General features: G+C 39.4%; 1 protein-coding gene across 1 annotated transcript in view; it reads right to left on the bottom strand.

The window, feature by feature from the left end:
• vav3 (vav guanine nucleotide exchange factor 3) overlaps positions 1-27,134 on the bottom strand; it is a gene marked incomplete at both ends in the record, with an annotated part of 95,298 nt that overhangs the window by 34,121 nt on the left and 34,043 nt on the right. The window contains 8 exons of the mRNA XM_083901637.1: positions 2,438-2,533; positions 3,603-3,702; positions 4,552-4,655; positions 5,464-5,532; positions 6,847-6,945; positions 7,103-7,211; positions 8,801-8,866; positions 8,963-9,021. Of these exons, the coding sequence (XP_083757763.1) occupies positions 2,438-2,533; positions 3,603-3,702; positions 4,552-4,655; positions 5,464-5,532; positions 6,847-6,945; positions 7,103-7,211; positions 8,801-8,866; positions 8,963-9,021 (702 nt within the window). The remainder of the gene's footprint in view (positions 1-2,437; positions 2,534-3,602; positions 3,703-4,551; positions 4,656-5,463; positions 5,533-6,846; positions 6,946-7,102; positions 7,212-8,800; positions 8,867-8,962; positions 9,022-27,134) is intronic.

Here is a 27,134-nt window from a genome sequence, read left to right as displayed (position 1 = left end):
GGTCACATATTGGCATTATTCATCATCTTCTTATGACATCAGACGACGACATAATGCATGTTAATAATTGTGCAGAAATAAAAATAATAGACGTTTTTTCTTTTATTTTTGTTCATAAAAACGAGCCGAGTGAACTTTGAGCTGTGACCTATAAAAAGACACCCTATATTGCACATTTTTATAGCCTCTGTATTTACTGTACGTTTTAACATAGTAACAGAAAAAAGCAGCTGAAATGCTCTGTATTCTAAGGGTTAAGGTTAAAGTTAGGCATTGATTGGTTATGGTTAACGTTAGGGATATTGCTTTGGAGTCCTTAAAAGTATAGCTGCACAAACGTGTGTGTGTGTGTGTGTGTATCTGAAATTGGAAATTGCTCGCTGATGCCTGGCTGCAGTGTAAACAAGACATCTACACCTCAGCCGTGGAGGATGAGGAAGGATGCCATGCATGTCCTTTATAAAGATCGACACACACACACACTCAGCTGCTGAGGGAGATATATGTGTCTGCTTGGCTCTGTTCAAATCCCTGGTGTCAGTCAAGCTCAACCTGGGCATTATTATCACTAGCAAGACGACAGACTCCTATTTTTCTCCCCAACTGCCACACACATCCATACAGATACGGAGGAGGGGAGTGGTCACGCCGATAGCTTGGACCATACATGATGGACTTATGGAGGGAAAACGTGTCTTAAAAAAAAAAAAAAAATAAGGAAGAAAGACAGAAGAAGATTGATGACAAAAGAAAGACAAAAAGAAAGAAACGGCACGAGAGAGAAAGTCAGGCAGCGAGAGGATGTGACAAGACATTAGTTGTACACATTCTCTCTGTCACCATGTGGGAAAGTAACCCAGCAGATGCTTTATTCAGTGCAGCTCACTATTACCCAGCTGCTCCGCGGGGATCTCGGCCCATGTTGACACAACAGAGTCGTTTTGTGTTTTTTTTTCCCTTTGGCGCAGAAAATGATTAGAAATCACAATGAAAATAGAAATGAGAAACTGAGTGTAAGAATAACAACATGCATGCATTCTATGTAAAGGAAAATTGTTCTATTAAACCTGCTGAGAACATAGCAGATCTTTATTTTTCAAAAAAAAAAATATGCAACATAGGACTCAGCTGCAAGTCAAAGATGTTTATTTTTCACAGCCAATCTCAAGTTGTGGAATTTTGAATTCAGGTTGTCCTCATTTTTGTATTTTTATCTAAGTTTGTGTATTTCATCTTAGCTTCAAAAGAAACTTGAAAATAAAGGTTGTTTTTTATTTTGGTGTCTTTAAACCCTGTACTTGGTTCACAAAGTAAAATATATCTGAATGGATGGAATTTAAATGCTAAGCAGCATACACATTCTACAAAGAAAGCATTTTGTTTTTTCTGCCTTTTTGCCAAATGCATCGTTATTTCATTAAATAATTGGTGTTTTTGCTTTATTTAAATCAGGCATACTTTTTTTCTCTCAAATGTTGCTACTAAAGTCACAGACCGTCAGAATTAAAATAAACAAAAACATAACACAGGAGTCATTTCAGAGCAGCTCTTTGTCTTTTTCTTAATCTCTTTTTCTTCCGCCTCTATCTTCCTTTTTTGTCTTGATCAGATATCACTTATGACCAGGGCCAGGTTCAGAGCCACAGTCATACAAGAGGCGCAGAGTCTCAGAGCCTGAAGGACCAAAGGCAGAGCACTAAATGAAACATGGACAACAGCCCCCCTAGTGGAGGTTTGGGGGTAGCGACAGCAGAGAGTGATTGTCCGTGATGGAGCCTCTGTCTTTGTGATGAGGCTTGTGGTGACAGATTAATAAAAACAGCCCATTACACAACTGCATAATAGTAGAAAAAATACTGAGACCCTTAGGTGACAGAAGTTATACTACAGAGTAAAAAAAAATACTCCTCTGAAGTAGTAGAGTAAGTATTAGTAGCAGAATGTACCTAGTATTATTCATGTATTAACATGTTAACAGTTCTGTTTGTTGATTTAATTAATGTTTTATATGTAAAACTACAGCTGTGACACAAATAACAAGTAAAATGTTTATTTCTGATATATCATAAGATGGAAATTCTAATTTAAAGTACATCAACATGGTAAACACATAAATAGTGTTTCAAGAAAATAATTTTTAGTGTTTTATGAGTCTCCTAAGTGTCGACTTTCCTTGAGCGACTTTGTGTGACTCGTGTTTTCCTTGTTTAGCACAATTTAAATCTTATTTTAGACTAAGCTTTTTTTTGTATTCGGCATTCTCATGGAACCTGTAGAGCTGTTGAGTGATAACAACTCAAAATATTCCTCTTGAATAGTGCTCATCTTGTTGTTTTGTGAGAATTCTCTACTTTTATGAGATGTTTCTCACATTGTTGCTCCCCGCCCTGTAATGTAGATGTAAAAATATTAGAGAAAGAAGAGCAGTATACGGTACCTGCAGGAGGAGGTGGTACTTCAAAACTCGCTGCATAGGAACCACCAGCAGATCTCTGAGCGTGAACTTGCCGTAGTTGGCCCTCTTTGAACACTCCTGGATAGACACAGCACATAATGAGTTTGAGCAGGCTGTCAACACCTGCAGTGCCTAAGGCCACCACATGAGGGTGTCCTCTAACCATTCATTCATGCATTCATTCATTCATCTTCTAGGGCAGGGTTTCACACTCTTGGTCCTGGGGAGCCACTGTCCTGCATTTTTTCAGGCGTTTCCCTGCTCCAGCACACCTGATTCAAATGGCTTGTCATCAGGCTTCAGCAGAGCTTACTGACGAGCTGACCAATAGAATCAGGTGTGACGCTGGTGCCAATCCCAGCTGACGCAAGGAAAACCTGATTCCCAATTTTGCATGTTTTATACTGTGTTCCAGAGCCCATCCAAACCAGTTAGACGTGGGACTTATCCTACCTCCAACTACAAAAAGTGCACTGGAATGCCTGTTGGACTGATGGGCCTACCACCACTCCACCAAAATGAAGTCAGAGAATAATGGCGGCGCCCATGGAGTCAAATGAATAGTCTATAAACTTTACCTTTTTGCGTGTAGACTTGTTTTAGACACACAGCAATTTTATCACAACTTGTTTTTCATGTTTCTGTTAGCATGAAGATATGTAGGGCTACGGTAAAAGTATACTCATGACATTACATATCGATATGTATCGCGTTTACATATACGGCTCGCTTGTGTATGTAAGTAGACTGAATTGCTGACAGTCAAAATGCCTCTTCAAACATAAAGCGAAGTGATCGTCCATGTTTTCTAACATTCGACTTCAATTGCCTGGAACGCTTTGAAATCGGAGCTAGTACAATTCAGTTAGGATGTCCCACATCCCATTTGTTTGGATGGGCACTGGAATGCACCATTAGACTGTGGGAGGAAGTAAGCGAACATGCACGCTCCACATAGAAAGGTCCTCGGTCGATACAGGATCCAAACCAGTGACCCCTCTGACTGTGAGGCAACAATACAAGGCACTTAACCACAGCGTGACCCTGTCCTCTAACCACTCGGACACATTAAGAATTGACACTACATACCTGTGACTCCACATTACAATTGATTATGTGTTTCACCCAAACTGTGATGAGCGTTTACCTCGAGCTTCATGCGCACGTCCTCTCTGTCTTTACTTATGTTATCCAGAGAGGCGATAGCCGTCTCCACATGGCTGCAGTATTTCCCGTAGATCAACAACCTGGAGCAGATATTAAAGTGAAGATACTGACATGGAAGACACAATAACCAAAACTCTGACCACACAGCAAGTCAAAATGTAATTTAAATAAATCGACGAAGTGAAAAAGCAGCACAAAGGTCTTTGTTATATTCATAATTATCTGTGTTATTGGCCACAGCGTGCTGCATCAGAGCATCAAGACGAAACTTAATCATAAAAGATAACAGCAGCTTAGTGATGGTAGCTACAATACATCATAAAACAGGGATTTAAACTGAATATAAAGACAAATAAAGTATAAAGTCAAACAAAGTGAGAACAGGCTCGCTGATGAAAGTATGTTTGATTGAGGGATTAAGAAGTTTTCCAAGTCAGTTCTCAGTCAGGTTTCTGGACCACAGGCTCCCAGACTACGCTCTGACTCGTATGCACTAAAAACTTGTTAATGGAACTGGGATAAAGAAACAAATCGGGTTTGTAGCTTACATTTTAACAATTAAAATGTCACGTTTGCGTCTTTGTCACCAGAGAGGAGAGACTTGGAAAAACTTCTGTACATAGTTTCTATTTTTTGGACTGTTTTTGGAATAAAATGTTATTTTTAATGTATTTTACACTGTTTAACACACAAATCTTTTGTTCTAATTTAAATTGACACACAATTTTAACATGCACTAAATTGTAAATAACTGCCAGATATTGACAGTTAATCTGGAAAAATGGGCAGAAGCACTTAGTCGCAGGACATTTTCTGGTTAAAATAGGCAGCTGACTCACTCTTGAGCAGGTCTTTTGGATGCGATAAGTATCTGACTGTTTCAAGGGTTTGTGTGTTTAGTGGCAGTGAAAAACGTCAATGTGCTGTACCTCTCTTTAAAAGTGATGAAGATCTGGTAAAGGTTCTGGGCACTTCTGTGGTGAACGGAGTCTTGGAGCTCCAGCAGCAAACACTTGTGAACTTTCACCAGATCCTGAAACACAAGCGCAAAACAAGTGTTTAATGTTGAGCTGCACCCGTCTGTTACTCTGAATCCCATTCAAATGAACAGAGGACACTTAAAGTATTTTTTACTGCGTTATTGCATGAATAATAGAAATCTAGTTTCGGAGAACGGATCAGAGCAAACTAAACATGTTTCATTGGTTATATAATTAGAAAAATAACCAAATCATAATTTTCTTAGAGATTTAAAAAAAAACAAAAAAAAACATAGTTGGGACCAGTAATGAATCTCTATATACAGAGTATGTATGTGCAAATTAAACATGTTTCATTAGTTATATAATAAAAATATATACTCATTTTACTGGTCAAAATCACTGGATCAGATAAAAATTTATGTATATATGTATATGTATATATATGTGTGTGTGTCTGTATATATATATATATATATATATATATATACACACATCTTCATACGTTCATAAATGACTGTTTCTGAATAATATTGGTATCGGTATTGGTATCTGACACAAAAAAGTGTCAACTAATAAATATTGTGTTCAAACCTATTCTTTAAAACTGATTAATATTTAAAATAACATGTACAGGTAGTGAATTTGCCTGATGTGGGATCAATTATGTGGAATCTAACCTAATATAATCTAGAAGTGTTTTATACTGGTATAACTGATGGACAGTTATTAAATGGTTAAGTGACAGATTATTCCAAACCTGGATAGCAAATAACATGTTTATATCAGTGACTTCCTATTTAAGGTTTTAAAGATATATTCACATTCAGTTCACACTCGGATGATGACACTGTAACTTACCGGGATATTCACAAACACCCTCTCCATCTCCACCGTGGATAGAAACATGGTGAGGGGCGACATAAAGTGCTGCACAAGGAAGAGAGAGAGAGAGAGAGAATGGAAGAGAGTGAGTCCCGTCCCTCTGGAGTGAGAGTGGCAAAGTCATTTTGCGAGAAGTTATTATATTGTAGTTGCAAAGAGCTGCAGTCAGCAAAAACAAGGAGGACCGTCTGGGTCACGACAATAATCTCATTTTCAGAGTTTGCAATTTAATGATTTCCTCTCTGAAAACTGCCGCTGCATAGTCACCTCCACATCTCAGAGGAGTGGGCGAGCACAAACTACACTCCGCCATCCACTTCATATAAAAAGTCATCTAGTGAGACGCTCCGCTGGGAAATCAGGCGAGCTCTTTTTCCAGACGTGACCGTGCACAAGGGGGAGAAGGAAAGTAGCGGCAGCTGGGGGGCAGGGGGATAAGTGGAGAGGGGGATTTCCTCACTTCCTCATTTTGGTCTTTTTGGTGCAGTTTGCAGAGAGATCATGCATTACGCAGCACTAATGTTGACAGTTAAAAAGAAAAAAAGAAGTGATTTTCCTGATGTCCCTCCCAGAGCGGGAATTTGTTCCACTGCACACACAAACTTATTGAATACAAGGACTATTTGACACTTTGATCACTATTATGATAACACATGTGATTGAATGTAGCCTTTAACCCACTGTAAATGGAGCATGGATAATATCCATTATGATTTTAACTGTATTTATGATTAGCTAATGATATACGGCTATTCATCATTGTTAAATTGAAAAGTACATGACTGATTATCATTTTATTTACATAACAAATGGGGATCATCACTCCATGCAGTAATTCGCCGAGCATATACAAGACGACACATTTGAGCACATTGCATCATTGTAATTACACAATGGTTTGTGCTATCAGAAAATGACAGGTTTCTGAAAGTTGAAAGTCAAAGCCAACATGTGGTTATTACGGTAATTTCACTCTAACCGTTGCAGGAGCCAGCAAATCAGCGTCTTTATCACTGGAGAAGAGAGAGTTGGAAAAATGCCTGTACATACAGTAGTTTAAATTTTTTGGCCTGTTTTTGTTGTTGTTGTTTGAGTTGTATGTTGTATATACAGCTCCAATTTCAAATTTAACACGCAAAAACTACAGTGTTTTTCTAAATAAAACTTCTTGTTTTTCCTCATTTTAAAATTGTTGATACACTGTTTTAACATGCAGTAAAATAACTGCCAGATTTTGAGAGTTATTCTGGGAAAAATGGGGTAAAACCACTTAACCACTATTTTCTGGCCCTTTTATGGTTAAAATAAGCAAAAGGATAAGGTGTTAAAGGGCTATTGAAATCAAAGGTCAAACTGTACCTTTTCTATTGACTCCAGGGTCTCAGTGTATTTCTCCTCTGTCTGTCTGATCTCTGTTAAACAGCAGCTCCTGATGTCAGTCTCCGCCTTGTGGAACGCCTACACACACACACACACATCAAGTGTTCAGCCAGATGTCGTTTGAGAATCACAACTATGACTCAGCGCTTGAGGTCAAATGAAGAATTTATAATGTGATTAAAAATACACAATGATTCAGTGAATGAATGAGAGCTTGAGGGAGAGAACTACTGACCGGGGGAGGGAGGGCTTCTGTCTTCATCAGGTCCTCATAGATCTCTCCTCCATCTTCATCATCGTACACGCAGTCATACAGATCCTCCTCATCCTCCACCCCGTTCTCACTGCAGCACACATGACACAACAGTATTATATTTAGTGCTTATGTTAATAAATTGATCGGTTTGAATGCTTTTTTTTTTTTCCAATAATAAAAATGATTTTTCTGCTTCTTCAATGTGAATATTGTCTGGTTTCTTTGCTCCGATCACACTGTAGATTGTTTTTAACACTTCTGTGCCGCAGGTGCACCCATAGTCAATTGCTAGTAACACAGTAACTCCTTAAATGGACATCCTCGGGGTGTGTATGTGTGTTATAGGTCACATATTCAGACTTTTAAGTATTTTAGTAGTGATGTAAAGTAGGAATAATTGTGCAGAAGTCACAAAATAGACAATTTTTCTGGAGGCAACTGACGTATTTCCAAATATCAGCATATAAGACACTCTAGCACCTTCTCATAGCCTATGTTTACATTTTAAAATAGTATTGGAAAAAAAGCAGCTGGAATGCTCTGTGTTCTAAGGTTTAAACATTTGATGATATTTTACAGCCCAAATAAGTACTAGATGAATCTACGAAAACAAAATAATGGTTTGTTAGAGCATTTACTATGACACACAAAGGCACATGATGTGAGTGTGTGCTATAGGGCTGAATATTAATAGCAATGCAATATCCAAATCAAAAGACAATTATTTGATTAAATTTGTGATATAATTATGATAAATTCTACAGTGCTCAAAAAAATCTCAAAATTCTTGTAGATTGATGATAAAATATGTGGGGTTTTTTGGGCAAACAGACTCCAAAATATGTTTTCTTTTCTTGTAAATAACAGATGAAATTGAAAAAATGATCAGTGGCACCGAATTCGAATCGTAATATCTGTCAGAAAAACTGCAATCTGCTTGTTTTGACAACAGCCTCACAATTATTGGCCACACACAGACCAGGCTACTGGCTGAGATGCTAATGAGAAGAAGATGAGGTACATCTGAAAAGGCCTCGAGCTATGTTCTGTGTTTTGATAAGAAAATGCAATTAAAAGAAAAAACGAAAACCTGTAGCATTCGTAAAAATTATAATAAAAAAAAGAGCTTTAATAACAAAGCCATAGTTGAGTCTTTGAAATCAGATTCAGTTTTAATATTTTGGCTTTGCATGGCACTGTGTCAGGAGTTCTGTTTGCAATGTGGGTGGATTAAGAATGCTGTTATTTTTCCTAATATGTATTCATTATTCATTGTTTTGATCAAAATAATCAAGTGCTTGAGTTCACCAGCATCAGACAACAAGCTGCATGTTCAAACATGAGGTCAAATCAGGTTCAGCTGACTCACGTTCAAACGGCGTAATTGTGTACAAGAAAACAAGCCATTTAAAAACTGAGGCACTTGCAGAAGTGTGCGGGGAAAAGACTGTGATGTAGCCGCAAAGCCTACACCGCTTGTGGTGAAGTGACAAAAGAGCAGAGAGTGAACACGTGGTGAATGAGTCGGCTGATTTCTAATCAACGCCAGACGAGCAAATGTTACCTGCTCCCACAACCGCCTTTACTTTATTACATTTTTCACAAGTGCATAAATGTAAGACCCCAAAATAATCACATGACTATGTTATAAATTGTGGAAAAGGTGGGTGTACGTACTCAATGAGATCCACCAGGTGGTTGTAAATGTCTTCATCTTCAACACTATCTTCTGTTGGAAAATGCCTTAACAGGAGAAACAAAAAAAGAATTATGTTCATATGAGATCATATGAATTTGACTTCATATTTGCATTGTGACATTTCAATTCATGAAACACACCTGACTCCGGTTTGTTGTGCAATTACTGTGTGGGACAGTTTGGATAGTGTGTCCATAACCTGCAACAGAAACAAGGATGTGTTAGTATTGACAATGTGATCTTGTTCTGAGAAGCAGTGGAGTTAGAATGCATTTCTCAGAAATAACACATGAGGGCAGCATTCCCCAACAGACCAAAATTATGATTTTATCAAATTCTGTGATCTCTAAAATTTAAAACGTGAGTTAAAGTTGATCATAAAATAGCAAGCCTCGGATGACTTACTATAACACAACATGAGTATAATGTGTGAAATGCTGAATTACGTCTTGAAAGAACCTAATAATTTAACCTCTTCACAGCGTCAAAGAAGACATCAATTTTTGATGGACATATGAGAGATGCAGTACTACAGACTGATAAGCAATGAGAAAAGCATTAATGATCATTATTTAAAGAAAAAACATAGTTGTGACTGAGTCAATTTTGTATTAGTCTTAATAACGTCTTATGCACATGTTTCTGGGGTTCGAAGAATCATGACACATTCACCTGTGCTTAGAAAATGATGAGAGGAACAGTGTTAGCCGTGCTTTAACAGCAGGACATGAGCATGAACTGATTGATCGTGCTGTGAAGTTAACCGTGTTCCCCCCGGGGGTCAGGCGGGCTGACACAGTCGCCGTTAGTGCGTCATATCATTTCACGGTGTCACGCTCTGTCCCGCCGCTGCCCTTGACCTTCCGAGAGGGCGTACGACCTGCTTGACTGATCACAGCTGAACTCACCTGCTGAATGCAGCTTTATTATCCGTGTGAACACTCAGCTCTTACTCATTCATGTTCTGAAGCCAGACACACAAACCAAAATAACCCATCACTGATTCACTGTAGCTACATCTGCCCTGGAGCTCGATCAGAAATCAATAATTGATTATATAACTGGCCCGGCCTCTCTTTATCTCCCCCACAAACACTTAACACAATGCATCTTCGCACACAAAGGACAGAAAGAGCATGAACACACCGTTTCTGCTGACATCTCGTAAACTCAACACTGGGACGCAGTGTGTCACTGACAGCTAATTCATGCTACTATGGGATTGATGCTGAAGATTGATGGGCTTGACTATTCACAGTGTGTTTGAAAATCCAAGTTCTTTACAGAGAGCTGAGCGATATGTAGTCAATCAACTAGTATTACATCCATCCATCAAAAAAGACACTTTCATCACTGCAGATTTCTTGTCGGTGCATCTCTGACACCGGGGAACATAAACAAAAGCATCCAACCATATCAACAAATGTGGGGGGGAAAGGGGTGGCAGAGTAGAATAAACAACCTGGCGAGCAATGAGTGTCCAGTCTGGTCATGAGGGCACCGGTCGTTTGAAATAAAAGTTCAAAAATCATATCAAGATATTCCATCACGATTCCATCACGATAATGCAAAGTAAAAGTCTTTGTTTGTTATATGGAATGATACACAGCTCACTATAAAAAACATATGTATGATGCAAAATGAAATAAAATATGAAATAACATATGGACAACTGCAACACGCTCATATAAATGTTGAGCATGTTTTTTTAAAAGGCAACTTTGGGCCTCCCTGGTGATCGGGTGTGGGAGGACAAATATTTTATCATTTGAAGGAAATGTCGAAATGTAGATACCTTTATATATCTAGTCTTAATCATATATATATATATACATATATATATATATATATATATATATATATATATATTTATATTTAATTTCAAGTCCAGTATCACCACACACAGTGTTTCACGTTGAATATGAAAGTGCAAATTAAAAGTAGGCAATGTGATTTTACTCCCCCTAATGCAAAAAAACCCCAAAACAAAAACAAGAGTGACACTGGTTTGAAGTAAATAACACAGCTATAGTTAATGCAATATATTGAGGTAGATGGTGGGAGGGCCCATAGTAAATAAAAATGTAGCCACATAACGTTCTGAAACACCCAGTGGATTATTAAAAGACAGTGTCTAGCATGAAAAAAACATTTTGTAATCCCTGTATGTGACTTCAAAAGGACACTAACGTAACATAGATGACCGACATTAATGAAAACTCACCCCATAGGAAGGTGTCATCTCAGAAGGAACTACTCTGTCTGTTCCTCGAGGTGTCCAGTCATTGTCATGTTCTGTTGTTGTACATAAGCTCTGGAGAAAGTTTGCCACATGAAGTCTGCTAACTGTTATGCTAACGTGCTAGCATAAAGTCCGTTAGCTTAAATGCTAATGTGTTAGCATAAAGTCCGCTAGCTTAAATGCTAACTTGTTAGCATAAAGTCCGCTAGCTTAAATGATAACATGTTAGCATAAAATCCGCTAGCTTAAATGCTAACGCTCCTATAGCAGACATGAGATCAGAGTTGGCATAACCAGAAGCCCCTGTCTTCATTAAGAAGTACAGCCACGATTCAGCTCTTCTGTGTTTTTCCTGGTCCATCTCCATTCAACAGTGAACACACACACAGCAGCTTCTCAAGCAGCAGTGAGGGGCAGCCTCAGCAGCTGCTGCTGCATATTCAGTAGCCATGTGTTTCCTCTGTGACCAGCTGATTGGCCATAAAAAAGCTCTGGAATGTGATATCATGTGACACACCCTAACAACCCTAATTCAAATACAAAGTTTATGGTTTTAAGACCCATAATACTGTGATTTGAAAAAAAAACAAAAAAAACGAAAATCCCTAATTTAGATTTTTTTTTTCTTTACTTGGTTAGCTGGTCCGAGTTGCTGCTACTTTTGCCGTGGCGGGTCACAAATATATAATTTGCGTTAAATACATTTAAAAGTGTGGTTCAAATAACCTTAGGTCAGGGGTGTCAAACTCATTTTCCCTGAGGGCCACATCAGCATAATGGTTACTCTCAAAGGGCCAGATGTAACTGTCATACAGAATAAATGTAACTAAATGTCACCAAATATAATGTAAAATGAAGGTAATTACTCCGTAAAATATCGCTGAATTTATTACTTATTCAATTTCACTCGTCGCATGATGCATATACAATGATACACTGCGATCTAGTGGTGCCGTCACTTTGGGGGTAACCCAATCGCCTTGCATTGTGGGAAATGTAGTTTATGGTCAACGCAAACCTTAAAGGTACAATATGTAGTATTTATGTCCACTTTTTTATACATATTATGTGCTCCTGCATTGTCTAGTCGCTGTATAATAGTTTTTGTTTAATTTTCGTAGTGTTTCAAAAAGTCATGTTAAATAACATGACCGCGGACCGCGGTTGCATAGCCACTGTTAGCAGCGAGACGCCATGTTTCTACCGGAGCCTGTAAGGACAAACGCGAGAGAACAAAACAAGCGTCTCTTTACTTGTAGCGGAAGTCCCGCCTCCTCTCTCTCTGCTTCGTCTGCTACGGCCGCGGTAGCTCGCCCTCTCCCTCACCTCACGAACCTCATCTGCTGACACGGAGAAAGACGACGAGGACGACATTTGACCAGCTGCGGATACCGTAGCGCTCAGGGAAGGGAAGGGGTGAGCAGAGCAGCAGGTCTTTGTTGTAAATTTCAGCCTCTCCTCTAGATGGCACTATAAACTACTTATTTCCCCTTTAGAGCAGCATAGACCTATTTTAACACAGATTTTTAAGACCAAAACCACATCTGGCCCACAGGGCCATGAGTTTGACACATGTGCCTTATGTGTTATTATGATACAAATATTGCTCACTGTTCATGAAAATGGCTAACAACCTCATTTACTATTATATTATGTCTATAATCTACAGTAGCTACAGGTGGAGGAGGTTGTGGGCCAGTTCTCATTATAACTTGATATTAAGGGGAAGGCCGCATGAGGTGAACTGCATTCATACACATTTAAATCGTAAAAAGCATGTCATTTTTGTAAAAAAAAAAGAAAATACCAGGTATTATTGTCCATGGAGTTTCGAGCCGTGACTGGGTAGTGGAAAAGCGCAAGTGTTTTATGTTTTGTTATTTTTTTATGTCACATAGATAATGGATGGATGGATGGATGGATTAGACGATAAAGAAGCACATTTCTTAACACAGTTGGGACATGCAGGGATTGATTATGACAGCCTGGTCTGATATAACCCAGGGTAAACAAAGGTCCAAGACAGGGTTTCTCATTCTTGGGCATGTTTTAGATGTTTCCCTGCTCCAACACTGACAAAGACCTTATTGAGGCCCATGTTGGTCCAACACACCTGATTCAAATGATCGGCTGTTCAGTAAGCTCTGCAGAAGCCTGATAACGACTCATTTAGATAGATAGATACTTTATTCATCTCACAGAGAAATTCACAATTTCACATTTATTTGAGTAAGGTGTGTTGGAAACATCTAAAACATGCAGAACAGTGGATCACCAGGACCAAGGTTGAGAAACCACTGTCTTGGTTCCTTTGAAAATGACTTTTGATGAGCCCAGATCTCATTTAGTTGGATTATAGCGAATGGTCACAGTGACATGCAAAGATTCAACAATTACAAAACCAAAACTAAATGAGAATGTCAATCACGCCGAGTTGCTTTTATTATTTTCAATTGATGTTTGACTTCTCTTTCAGTTTTCAGATCACAAAAAAAAACGACTTATTCAGAATATCCTTGGCCTAAATTAACACTGCCAAGTATTGCTGCTGCCAACATGCCCTTTGGCAAGTAAAGCGGAAACAGACTTTTTTTTTGCATAATTGCTGGGACTATTCATCCACTGTGCAGATCGTGTTTTTGCGACACATTAATCAAAGACTAGATGTTATAAATTGTCAACCTTCCATTAACTCAACATGCAGTAAGTGCTTATTTTTTTTGCCAAGTGTTAAAATATTAAAAAGTCACACAGACACACTAAAATGATACAACTTATTTCTCTAAGTGAATCCCCAGATATTTCAAAGAGAATTATTCACTTCACACTGTTGTTAACATAGTGTTGGTGCCACACTTGGTCAGAATAAAATCCACTCCGGCTTGAAAAGAGCTTTAGAGGTTTGTTTTCTATTTGTAGCCATCAAGGACTTTTTTGCAGACCAGTTATTTTGTGTTGAGGTTTTTTGGTTTCAGCAAATATCACCAGTCACATACAACACAACTGACCATCTACACACGGCCAACAAAACTTTCTAAGGACTCAAATCCAATAGTGGTCACAGCAACTAATAATAGAAAATGTGCACAAAGCAAATGAGAGGTTGAGATGTACATAATTATAGCCATGAAACTTTATTAGTCAGCAGAACAAAAATATAGATGATTACTACTGTAATGTCAGAGCAGTTTTATAAAAGACTAAAACAAACAAAAAAAAAAACCACATCATGATTCAGTTGTCACAAGGACTCGAGTACAAGAGCTGCATGCTACAGTATCTGTTCTCCAAATAACAAGATTGAGCAACTGTCACATCAGCCACAATTACTAGAAGCTGAAACATTCAGCCAAAAAAACTGCACAGAAGTGAGATTTTATTAAAACACTTACAATTAAAAAATAATAATAATAAAAAAAAAACTATGGTTGCTGTCCTGATTGTGGTCAAAGTAAAAAATCTGGTCTGTTTCTCAATCTTGGTCCTATGGGATCCACTGCTCCAACACGCCTGATTCAAATGAATAGGTCATTATCAGGCTTCTGCAGAGCTTATAGATGACCTGATCATTTGAATCAGGTGTGTTGGACCCACATGGGCATCAATAAGATGTCTTTGGCTGACCTGATATCTTAAAAAAAAGACAATCATGTATCGGTCAACCTCTGGTCAAATCCATATAGCTTTGCCATATCGGCTGATTAGATATTTGGATTAAAAAGCAGTTGTGAAGCTGTACCTAATAAAGTGGCTGTTTAGTGTGCCAGAAAACACCATCTTGTTTCGTCTTCACTTTACATTCACAAAAGAAACCCAAGCCTCCACATGTAAATTAAACTGCTTAATTATGTGTGTGACTGCATTAACTGAAGTCACAGATACTAAAAAGACAACAGGTACAGGGGACACAGAGAGGACAAAGCATTCTTGCTGTCAACATGCAAAAACCACTGATTAGTTATTCTTGACTTATTTATTCTGAGGTGCCCTTCACCTCCAAAAAATAGCTGATGCATTTTAGATGTGTAACGTGCCAACAGATTTAATGCTTTCACACACCACACAACTCAGCCTATCTGTCCCAGTTTTCTGCACACAGCTTTGTTACTCCCAGCTCTGCAGCTCATATTATCTCTTTCATTATTCCTCTAAAATGCTGATTATCAGCTAAAAATAGAGATGAGTGATTTGAACCAAAGCGGTGGAAGGCATACAATATTTTGTTCCATCTGTTTAAATAAAGCCAAACAACAAACATAAAGACAAAAACAGTGAATTTGACGAGTGCTGTGTTTGAAAGGGACAGTGAGTCTGAAATCCAATCCGTTTAACCCTAGAACACTAGGGTGATTTTTACCCGAGATAATAAATACACCCAATAAAAAGTACTTGTCATTAATATATATCAAAACATGACAATACATGACACATTTGAGTAGTGTTCTTTTATTTTAAACGGTGTCATGTCTAACAAAATGAAAGAAAAGCATCATGAGGGGACCATATAAAAATGCTCCAAAATGACTGGAAAATTAGCAATTTGGGAACAAAAAAAATCCAAAAAAATAAATAATGAAGATGAAAACTTGGTTTTCATGAAAATCACCACCCGGCAATGGTGTTCTAGGGTTAATTGTGCATTTTGTAAAGCAGCAATGCAGGTTTTGTTCATATTCAACAACATTTTAATGAAGATCTGTTAGTTCTTGAATAAGTGTTCCATCCAAACTGAAACATTAAATTACGTTTCTACATCAGACATAATGTTGGCAGAGACAAATTCTTCACTTCAGCTACAAGATGCATTCAAGGACGGTGGTAACTAGCAACTTGCTGCTGCCACCTTGACGTGAAAGATGTACCACAAAATAAGATAGTAAATAGAATTTTTTTCAATGCAATCAATCAGTGTTCCCTCTTCATACTCACATTAACTGATTGACTAAGTAGATTTGTGTGTAAAAATCATACACCCCACATAGTGTTTGATCATTGCATCATACTCTGAAAACAACCATGTCCACGCATGAAAACGTGACAGGGGATCAGCTGTGTGGCGAACACTGACCTCGGGGGTTTTCTCACTTCCACGTGTGATGCAAAGGAAACACAGGAAGTCACGACCTCCAACGCAGGAAACAAGAAGGTGTGAGAACATTTTCAAACAGTGTGATCATCACCAGCAGCCTTCACTGTGATGACGATCCTCACTGCTAAATACACAGTTTTTCAGTCATACTCTGGTAACTGTTTGTCTCCTAATGTCTTTTATCAACAAACTACTTTTCCTTTATTTCCATTGCACCATTTTAGTTTCTTTGCTCCATATAACAAAGAAATCATTAAAACTGAAAAAAAAAAAAATGGTTTGTGGACAAAACAACATTCTAATTTCAAGGTTTCGGAAACACTGACTAACACGTTCTGATATTTTATGCATATAAGAACTAATAGATTGGAAAATAAATGACCCTTTAATCAATTTTGAAAACACTCATTAGTTGCAGTCGTGAAATCCATGATCAAAATTGCTGATGATTAATTTACTAATCAAATAAATAACCGATTAGTCATTGTAGTGCTCGTGAATTTTAAAGAAAAGGCATTTTAAATTACACATTTTCCAATCAAAACTACTGCTGACAAATTTTGGAAATCATATTAAAGAATATTACATAATACAACATAAAAAAAAGTAGATACAACATGTGCCAATAAATGTACTAACTGATTTTTAGCTTCCTGTGCGTTGTGTTGGTCATTGCATGTGACATTGATTTCTGTGACTGAGTGAATGTACGTGTGTGTGTTTATTTGTCTTCAAGCATGTCAGTTTAAAAGATGCAGGAGCGGAATTAAATTCAGTCCACGTAAAAAGGAGCCAGTAAAACCCTGATTGGCTCAGAGAAAAGCAGGCTAATGTTTACCAATCATTGTCATGGCTCATTTACGTCCATAATACATAATTAGTATGTTTGGATACACAGGAGCAGAGCAGCTTGGAATGAGGCACACGTTTGTTTGTTTTTTTCCTCCTCCATCTTTATTGCCTGCATCATTTACTCCACCGCAGCCAAACACTGCTTTACATGCATTAACTCTGCAGCCGTGCATATGGTAAAGACTGCAGCCATGTTTTTTTAAATTAGTTTAACATGGGAAAAACGGGGGCTGAGAATACAGTCATTCAAGTCACTTCCAATAGCTTCACATCAACAGTGTGAGGTCGAAGTCGTCCTCACTGTCCAGGTGAATCAACCCAATGAGACGACAGCCCCTCAGGATGCACACACACACACACACACACACACACACACACACACACACACACACACACACATACACACACCAGCATACTGATGTTCCCAGGCAGCTCGAGGCCTTGACGCACAAACACATCTGATCTGCCGAGAGTTCTCACTTTGCTGACAAATGAGGTAAGTCCAGCTGAATTTCACAGGCTGCTCACAACTGACCGGTCACAAACAAACACACACACACACACACACAAAAAAGCTTCTTGAATATATCTAATGTGTGCATGGTAAAATTAGAGTTAACCACTAGCGCTATTACACTTCCATGCAATATTTCTGTATTTGTTTTTGTGTGTGTGAGGTTTTCATGTGAGAATAAAACAAACATCACCAGGTAATCTGATTATTATCTTGGGATTTAGGATAGTGTTTGGAACTTCATTGTATTTCATAGACCACACAGTAAAAATGTTTTTATAAATCACGATCAGCTAGTAACGGAAGAGGATTAGGGCCCTATTTTTTTAGGAAACAAATAAAAAATAAATAAATCTGACTTTAATGAAAAGTCCGAATTTTAAAAAAGTCCGAATTTTGACTTTAATCTCATCCTATCTGCTCACCGCCACGGAACGTAAGCGCCGCGGTCACCGAAGCTGATCTCTGCCACTCTAATCTAATCAATGTGAGCATTTCCACCGGGCACGCCGAGGCTTCTTGTGTGAACATGGCTGGCTCGCTGCGCTGATGGCAGCTCTAACGCACCCGGTGGGGATTGAAACTGGGCAGAGAACGGTGCAAAACCGCGCCGGTGAGGTTCCGATGCGCTGGCGTGCCTGGTGGAAATCAGGGATTTCCTGTATCTCATACCCATAATGCTTTAAACTAGACCGATTCGTCCAATTTGGTTTGACACCAGAGGAACCGTACCAAAGTAGGGCGGAAAAAGCAATCCGACCACCCCTTCTGGCAGGTCTCGGACCGGTTGATTTGGTGCGCACCAAAGGACCGAGATTTCATTCACACCTACGCAAATGAACCGAACCAAAGCATTTGGTGCGCACCAAACGTATTGGTGCGCACCAAATGCTGTAGGTGTGAAAGCACCCTCTGACTTTTTACTCAGAATTCTGAGATTAAAGTCAGAAATGTTCAGGCTGTTTTCCAAATGTTAGTTGACATTTGGCCCTAATCCTCTTCTGTGGATAGTTAAATGGTTTAAATGGTATTAATATCTCTCATTCATAGGCTTTAATGCCGATATCTTTTGAACTCAAAGTCCAAAATGTGTAAGTTTGAACCTCAAACAGAAACAGAGCGAAACTGAGGGGGGAAACCAGGGAAATGCAAAAGAACAGCTGAGCATGTTGCATGTTAGTTGCTGTAATAATGCCAATCTACAGTAAGAATGGTGATTATAGTGATTTAATTTCCCATGATTGTTTTAATAACATTCAGTAAACCTATAGAAAAGAAGCTCTGCGTGTGTCACATGTCGTGTCAGCATTTCACAGTCGTCAGACTGATGTGAAAGTCGTTTAAAGGTGGTTTAAAGGTGGGAGCCTACTAATAAATGATGAGAATCCTCCACACGGACACGTGACGAAGCCTCCCAGAGCTCCCACAGTGTTCACTGCTGTTATTATCATTGAATCCTCTGTGGCAGCCATGCTAAAGACATAACCTCCTCTGTCCTCCCACTCCTTCAACCAATCTATACTGAACACAATCTCCATTGTTTCATCACGTCGACATGACAATCTCATTCCCTCTCTGCCGAAACACTATACCGCAGTTAACTAAGGATGAAATGAAGCAAATGGGAAAAACTCATCTCCCCGAGGGGTCTTTCAGCCCAAAATATAAACTCTGCTTTTTAACAGCCGACTGCTGTATGAGCGAGGTTACCAAGGATGCTGTTTAAAAGCTACAGATTTCAGCTTTTTTATGCGGGGGAGCCAAGATTTGAAGGACTGGCCAAAACCATAACCAAGTGTTAGAACAACTTTGAGATTGTTGTGTACGTTGTAAATGATTTCCCGAGGCAGTCAGTGAAAATACATATGGACATTCCTCTGGATTTCTTTTCCCTCCGAGAGCCTTTGATCCCGCCGTGGACCCCCACGCTTCACTTTTATCCAACGTTGCCCCCTCCCTCTGAGTGGAATTTGAAGATTCAGGAGACGCCGCAGCAAGTGTGTGCTTTTAAAATATATATTTTTTAAAAAAGGTCACGTAAAATCATTGTTAAATGAATTCAGCGAGTGGTGATCAAGACTATCAGCTCCACATTATCTCTGTGTTTATTAGTAAAGCAGTGTTTGATCCACTTCATTCCCACGCTGCACACAGGAAGTTAAGTCAACAGCAACAGTGTAATTCTAAGGCAAGACGGCTACAAACTAAACTAAAAATCCAAAAGACGCCACCAAGACATAGTCATTCAGCAGCTTCACAGGATAAATACTTGTTGCCACCACCTGCCCCTGCACTGCTGGTGTATACACACAAACGCTCCCTCAGTCAGGTCTAATAGTACTACATGACAGAACCCGAACAACAGCAATCAAGAAATATTCTGCACTAAGGTTTTAATAAATCAAGGCTCTAGAATGGTTGCACATGCGACCAAACTGCAACAAAAATGTTTTCCTAATATTTCGTGGTATGCCTTGGACTTTCATCTTCCCTAATGTCTCTCTGTGAAGCCTGTTCTTTATCCACACTTTCCCGAACTCACCCTCAAAGACAGAGAAGGCTGCTCTCTGTGTGTGCAGCAACAACCAATATGTTAATCCAAGATGAAGAGAAATAATCAATCAAGTGGTTTAGTCTACATGATATGCAGGTAAACACTGTATACCCACTTAAAAAAGTGACAAAACGGACTTTGTAACTGATGTCAATGTCTTAATCTTGAGAAAGCACAGACTAGACGATCCAGTCAAGACCACACACTTGGTGTTTCATCGAACAATTTCAGGGAGAAGATTCCAGGGATTTGGGAACTCACAGAAACTTGCGTGATTTAACATGACTTCAGAATATAAACAGACATCGAGAAGGCGGACTGTTTGCATGTCTTATTTTAACCATAAAAGGACCAGAGAATGTCCTGTAACTAAATGATTTAGTTAGTGCCATTTTTCCAGAATAACTGGATATAGAATATCTGGCAGTAATTTCCAATTTACTGCAAGTTAAAATACTGTTTTAACAACTTACAGTTTATTTAGAAAAGCAGATTTTGCAGTACAAACAGTACAAACAGTATAAAACTTTACAATTTACAATAGCATTTCTTGAGTCTCTCAAAGTTTCTGTCTCTCACTGTGCAAAAACAGTGGAAACTATGTACAGGTCTATGTCCTCTCTGGCGACAAAGACACTGATTCTCCAGCTTCCTGAACAGTGCGAGGGAATTTACCGCAATAATCGACAACTTCTTAGCTCTTAGGCCCACTTTACATTACACTTTTCGCGACAGCGCCAAAATTTTCCGATGTCGCGACATCTTTAGACACACCGCCTGGAAATCTGGCAGGACACTCGCGTCGCTTACAACTTTCCTCTTTACTTGCTCGACTGTACGATCGTAGCCGGCCTCCCGCATCCGCTGTTGCATTTTTACGTAGGCCATCTTGTTCCTGGATGACTCCAGCTGCTTCTGGATCTCGTCCTCCGACCAGATACTGATCAGGCAGTTGGTTTCGGAGGTGCTCCACGTCCAGCGTCCAGCGCCCTCCTTCACCCCCGCCATTTTTTTGGAACAAAAGTATATGCTAATTAGCGCGAGCTATATGCTAATCACCTTAACCCTGACCTCCTGCTGTCCGAGCCCGACGCGTTCTCTTTATACGCACTTTAAAGTTGTCGGGGACTCCTGCTGAGTTGTCGGGCGACCACTTCGCAGAAAATTTGAAGACAGCGGGACTACAACTATGACCTTTCGCCAGTCCCGCTGTCGCGAAAAGCGTAATGTAAAGTGGGCCTAAGAAACCGTTGGAATTTTCCATATAGTACAAAATGTCACATTACTAGAGTAATGCAAAGTGCGCTTGGGCAAAGGTGTCCTCAGCGATACGCTCGGTGTTAAAGGGTTAAGACAGTACATAGGAAATATGGCTGCACCTAAACGAAAAAGTTAGACAAAGCAGTGTAACGCAAACAAGTTGGTCTGATTTAAGGGTTCAAATTAGTTCTTTAGAAGTCACATTTGTAGTCTTTCTTCATGCAGGCATCTAATTAGGATGTGTGTTGCACCTGGGACACCAGGTGAGTGTAATTAACTCGTTGGGAGGATAGAAAAGGCAGCAGCTGTGCGGCGCTTGCTCCAGAGCCAAACCTGAGAAGCTCTCAGGGGGGAAAGTCCAGAGGATTAAGGATGAACTTGGCTTCACACAAAAGAAAAGAAATGCATTAAGTTTTCCTTCAGTTAGAGTTGTTGTGTTTAAATGCTGGGGAAACAAAGTTCTCCAGTGTATTTAGATAAAACCTTTACTGGTAGCAAAGTGCCTCGTGATTTATGGGACCCGGCAGCCACAGTATAGTTTTCTGGCCAACAGGAGTCCCATGGAGCATATTTAGCTGTGCTAGATTTACAGCCATAACTGGCTGTGGGTAAACAATGGCTGATGCAGGGTTATCTGTCTTGTTGCACCCCGCGCTCCACGATTCATCACAGTAGTTTACGTGTCAGCCATTTTTATCACCTTCGAGATGATGGTGTTGACCAAAGCCATAACAGGCAAATACTCGTGTGAGACTTCGTCATAAATCCAGATCTCTATGGAGACGACGACAAACAAAGAAAACATCTGGTTCACGTTGATGTTCAAAATCTGATCTGAGTAACTGAGTTACCGCGTCCCGTTATCCTTTTACGCCCGCCTGTTGGTTTGATATAGTCTTTTAAATTGGGGCATATTTCATCGGCTTTTTATTAGGCTTTCTAGTTTAATAGTAAGTTAAATAATACATGCTATTTATAAAGCACCTTTTTAAGATGCCCACTGATCCTTTGCAAATACACAAGACAATATATCATGATAGTAAAACAAAATAATACAATATGCATGAGAAAAATTAAGAAAAGCTGCGGAATAACAGCAAAAATAATGTTTTTTACAGGGTCCCAAATATTCAAAACTATACTGTCTAAACCTGTTTCATCTCAGAAGAGTATTAAAGTCAAATAATAAAAAAAAGCTGAGTATTTGCAATGATTGAGAAAAATCATTGGTGGAGTCTTAAATAACTTAAATAGACTCACCTTGAGCTCAGCATGAATATTTCAAATGAGAGTATTTGCAAAATACAGATTGGGGAGGAAATTAGGATAGCTCCAATTCATCCTGGTTAAGTCTAAGGTAACTCAAAGTCACCCAAGCACTAATATCATTCCTATAGATATGATTAAAAGGTGGTGGAGGAGTATTGTATTATCAGGTTTTAGCTACACTGGGTATGATTCATATCAATAATGTAAGGAGTCTGCTGACTATATTAAATCCTGATGTAAGTGTTGGAAATCTTCCTGACACATGCAAACCAAGCGGTGAATTCAGAGCGTGAAAGAGCAGCAAATGTTAGCAGAGCTGCGGGTTTAACCGCCGCCTCACTGTAATGCAACAAATCTGGAGCCGCGCGGCAGGAGCTTTGGCCACAAATAGTCACTGTGTCATATCTATATGGCATAAGTGGGTTAGCTTCTCTTCACAACCCCTGAGGAGCCGCCATTATAATCACAGACAATTCAACACGTCTCACTGCGCAGATCCCCCACATTAGTCATGCGGCTGTGTGCTGTCTCATTAAAGTTCTTCTTTTTAGTTACTTTTCTGCTCAATAATTGTCAGAGTAAAACTCCGAGCTTCAGCAGCAGTAGAGGAGAGTAACTTAGGATAGTTTTCTTCAGTCTTTATTATGTTGCTGCACATTATTATAGGCATTGCATCCACTTTGGCAAACCTCTTACAATGTGTCTCTTCTATATGAAGCAAGGCAGACATCACATCTTTATAAGTAAGTAAATGAGAAAATTGATTGTTTTGAATGTTTTGTGCACTTATACTGTGATCGCAGCCGGGTTTGGTCCACTCACTTCAGTTTGAAGACTGACTGGAAACAAGAAAGCTGAAATCACTTAAAGCTCACATAATGCACATATATGTTAGTTATGGAGGTCTACTTACATACATTAACTTGTTTTTATGGTCAAAAACCTCCTAGTTGCTGTAAACGAGTTGATAGAAATCTCTCTTTTCTGACGCTGTCCTCAGCCGCGATATTTCAGACTGAAATCTCACCCCCAGAAGACAGAGTGTGTTGTGATTGGCCAGCCAGCGAAGAGCCTTCCCAACTGTCTTGTGATTGGCCAATACCCGGAAGTGACATATTCAGCACACCTGCTCTCAGAAGCGCAGCTCCCCCCTCTGGAGCGGTGGATGCACTGCTCCTCATTATCAAAACATTGTTTTAACAATGTTTAAAAATAGCTTCTTCACGACTCCCCGCCGCAGTCCCTTTTATGACTTTGACCCGAAGTCAGACCCAGAGTCAGAAGACACTGTCGCTCGTGAAACACCTCCACAACGGTCGTTATTCTTCTTCTGCGGTTCAATATACGAAACCTGATGTGCCCGGACTGGAGCCCGGAGCAGGAGGATCCGCAGCGTTAATTGGAGCTTCCAGTCTAGGTCCGCTTTAACTACATACATGAGAAAGCTGTACTTACTCAGGCTCATAGAGTTCTGAATGACAAACCTCATATTCTATATTTGGAAATTGCAATTTTACCTTCTAGGAGACGCTACAGATCAATCAATCATGTATGCTTTATGCTCTGCTCTCCTGGCCTTCACTGAGGTTAAGGAGGCAACAGCACTGGCTTACATTTTTTCAACAAGGTCATATTGGGCAAACTACGTCATATCTGTGTCGCCTCATGTCCGCAGCCAGGAGTGGGTACAAATCCTGCTCATCACATCGGCTCCTCTTCCTCTAAGAACTTGGTAAAATGGCTTTTTCCTACTCTGCACGTTCAGCGTTTATTGTTTCCCTGAGGAAACTCGACTGATAAAACTGTTGAACAGAAGAGTGTAACTGCTATTCTTAAACTGGACTTAAATGAAAATGAGATTTAATCTCAAGGGACTTGGGGGTCTAAGCGGTACAATTTCTCCTTTCTCCCATCTTCCATCACAACCAAGAACCTACTTTATGTCAAATGACTGTTAGCTCCTGGATATTCCTAGGTTTTAATAGTAGTCCTTTCTGTGTTGTCTATTTATTAGTTGGTTCCTGGTTTTATGTTTTCGAGATCTGAAGTTGTGTTGAATTCTAAATGCATTACACTCAGGAAATCAAATGCACTGTGACAACACCTCCAATGCTGCTGGCTTTACTGTAGTAATAGGAATGTTGTTGATTCTGTATGATAACTATGAATGAATGAATGAATGAATGACAGTACTCTATTAAGTATGTTTGTATCTAAATTGAAAGCCTTTTGGAGCAACAAAGTTTATCTTGAATCCAGAAATTCAACAGACATTGCCTCCAGCCCTGTTCCACTACACAAAACTAAAGCAAAGACTTCACAGATATGCTGCCATCGTCATTCCCAATCATGACATTCTTAGCCCATTTTTTATGACATCAAATGAAAACTGTACCATGAACACATTGTTTCAAGAACTACCTAAATGCTCTACTGACAAAACTCTACTGTGTACTCTAAACTATTAGAAATAATGGTTCCAAAAGTTCTTCTACAAGGGCTGAGGTTCTACCTGGAACCATTTGCTTCTGAAAAACCTGTTCCAGAAAAAAAGATTTTTCAAGGGTTCCTGTTAACACTAATGGTTCCAGTAAGAACCATTTTGATCCAGAGAACCCTTTAAAACCCCTTTCCTGATTAAAGGGTTTTAAAAGGGTTCTTGGTAACACTAAGGGTTCCAGGTGGAACTTGGTAAAAGGGTTCTCCTATGTCTGAGGCCAAGCCAAAGAGCCTTATATGGTTCTACTTAGCACTTTTATTCTAAGAGTGTAAGTGTACTTTCTTTTTTACATCTGCCAACATGGAGGGGAAAGGATTTATGTCATACACTACAAAACATATTTTGAAAATGTTTTGAATAAAAATATATCTCACAAACATGAAGTAATTCCCTCAATTCCATTCTAAGACAGGTACACATGACAACCTAGAGACATAAATTGTCTGCCCATGGCTGTCATTAAATGTTATAACAGAACATTTAGTACCAAATTGTTTATAACAAAATGTACAAGGTATATTAACCACTTTCTCTTGCTACTTGTTTAACAATGCATGTATTCTATAGGTGTGAAATGTTTGTTTTAAAGAGGTTGGCTGCAGAAACGGTTCCCAAACACGTGAAAACTGATCTAAAAAAATGCAATAATTAAAATCAGTGGACCACCAAATTGTACGTGCAACTCTGCTCTCCATGGAGTTGATGCCTCCCCAGCTGGTTACTCCATATCTCCATTATGCTTGTGGAAAGTCCTCTGACTCTGGTCTTTCTATTCATTGTTACTACAATGTTCCCTTAAAACTAAATGTCTTCCCACAGAACAGTGGATCACCATTCATACAACAGACCAGATGAAGAGATAAGTATTGATGAACACCTTCCCTGAGCACACACACGTTATCTTTTATTGTAGATTGTATCTTAGGAGAGTCCTTTCATCCCCGAGTCTGATTATGAAACTAATTGCAAATTGTCCACTCTCGTCATTTACTAGCGCAGTGTTGGAGCTGTCGCGTTCATTGTGCCGTGCAGATAATCATCTTGTATACGCAGAGGTTGTTATTGTTGTATGAAGTCTATTAGAGCTGTCACTTTCTATCCAAAATTATAACGCGTTCAAACATTGAGTGAAAAATCAAAACTCTTCTGATTTGCTCTAATTCTCACATTCTTGTTTCCATGTCAACACTCCAGTGAGACACGTGGTGTGTATTATTTCTCATTAACTGCAGTGCTGTGTGTTTTTTTGTGCCTTACACTTAGAGAGTCTCTTAGTGTAAGGCCTGTATTATTTTATCTCAAAACTTGTTCCCTCAACTGCCTTTGTAGTTTCAGCTAAACTGCCTCTTATGGCACAGAGGAGTCAGTACATTGTGAAGTGGGATCAGATTTTTCCTCAGCACTGTGGAGGAGTGAGATTAGCCTTTAGAATTGCCACCCACTCCACCTCCACCTCTGGGAAGCAATACTGAAAGGAAAAGACCCCGACCCTTCCCCCCCCTCGGAGTTGGAGCCTTCAGCATCTGGAAAAAGCATCGTTGACATACATACAGTCATCTGCGACGCTTCTGCAGGAGCTTTTCATTAACAGAAAAACATCTCACAGAGATCAGAAGAACATAAATGTCCCTGTGAAATCCCATTGGCTGCTGTTCACTCTCACACACACACACACACACTGTTGAGCAGACGGATGCTGCCGCCGGCTTCTCATCAAAGATTTTAATGATGTGACAGTAGCTGGGTGTTCACTTGTTGAAAATAAACTCTCACTCACTCCTGGTCTTTTCAGAGGAAGCCAGGAGCCGTTCAAACGAAACAGAGCTTGGACGGAGTAGCGGATGAAGGAGAGTGAAATAAACATGCAAGGTCTACACATTTAAAATCATCTCATGGCATTGCTGATAATCTCTGGATGAGACACTGACAGTGCGCTCTTCATGCTCTGAACCTAAATGTACCTTGTGTGATATGTGCAGGATCACGGGTACAGCTTTGAACTGTACAGTAGAGTTTGACTGTTTCTAAAGTT

This window comes from Microchirus variegatus (genome assembly GCF_963457635.1).
Source record: "Microchirus variegatus genome assembly, chromosome: 15".
Lineage (NCBI taxonomy): Eukaryota > Metazoa > Chordata > Actinopteri > Pleuronectiformes > Soleidae > Microchirus > Microchirus variegatus.
Note: the sequence above shows the minus strand (reverse complement) of the source record. Positions and strands in the feature narration are given on the sequence as shown.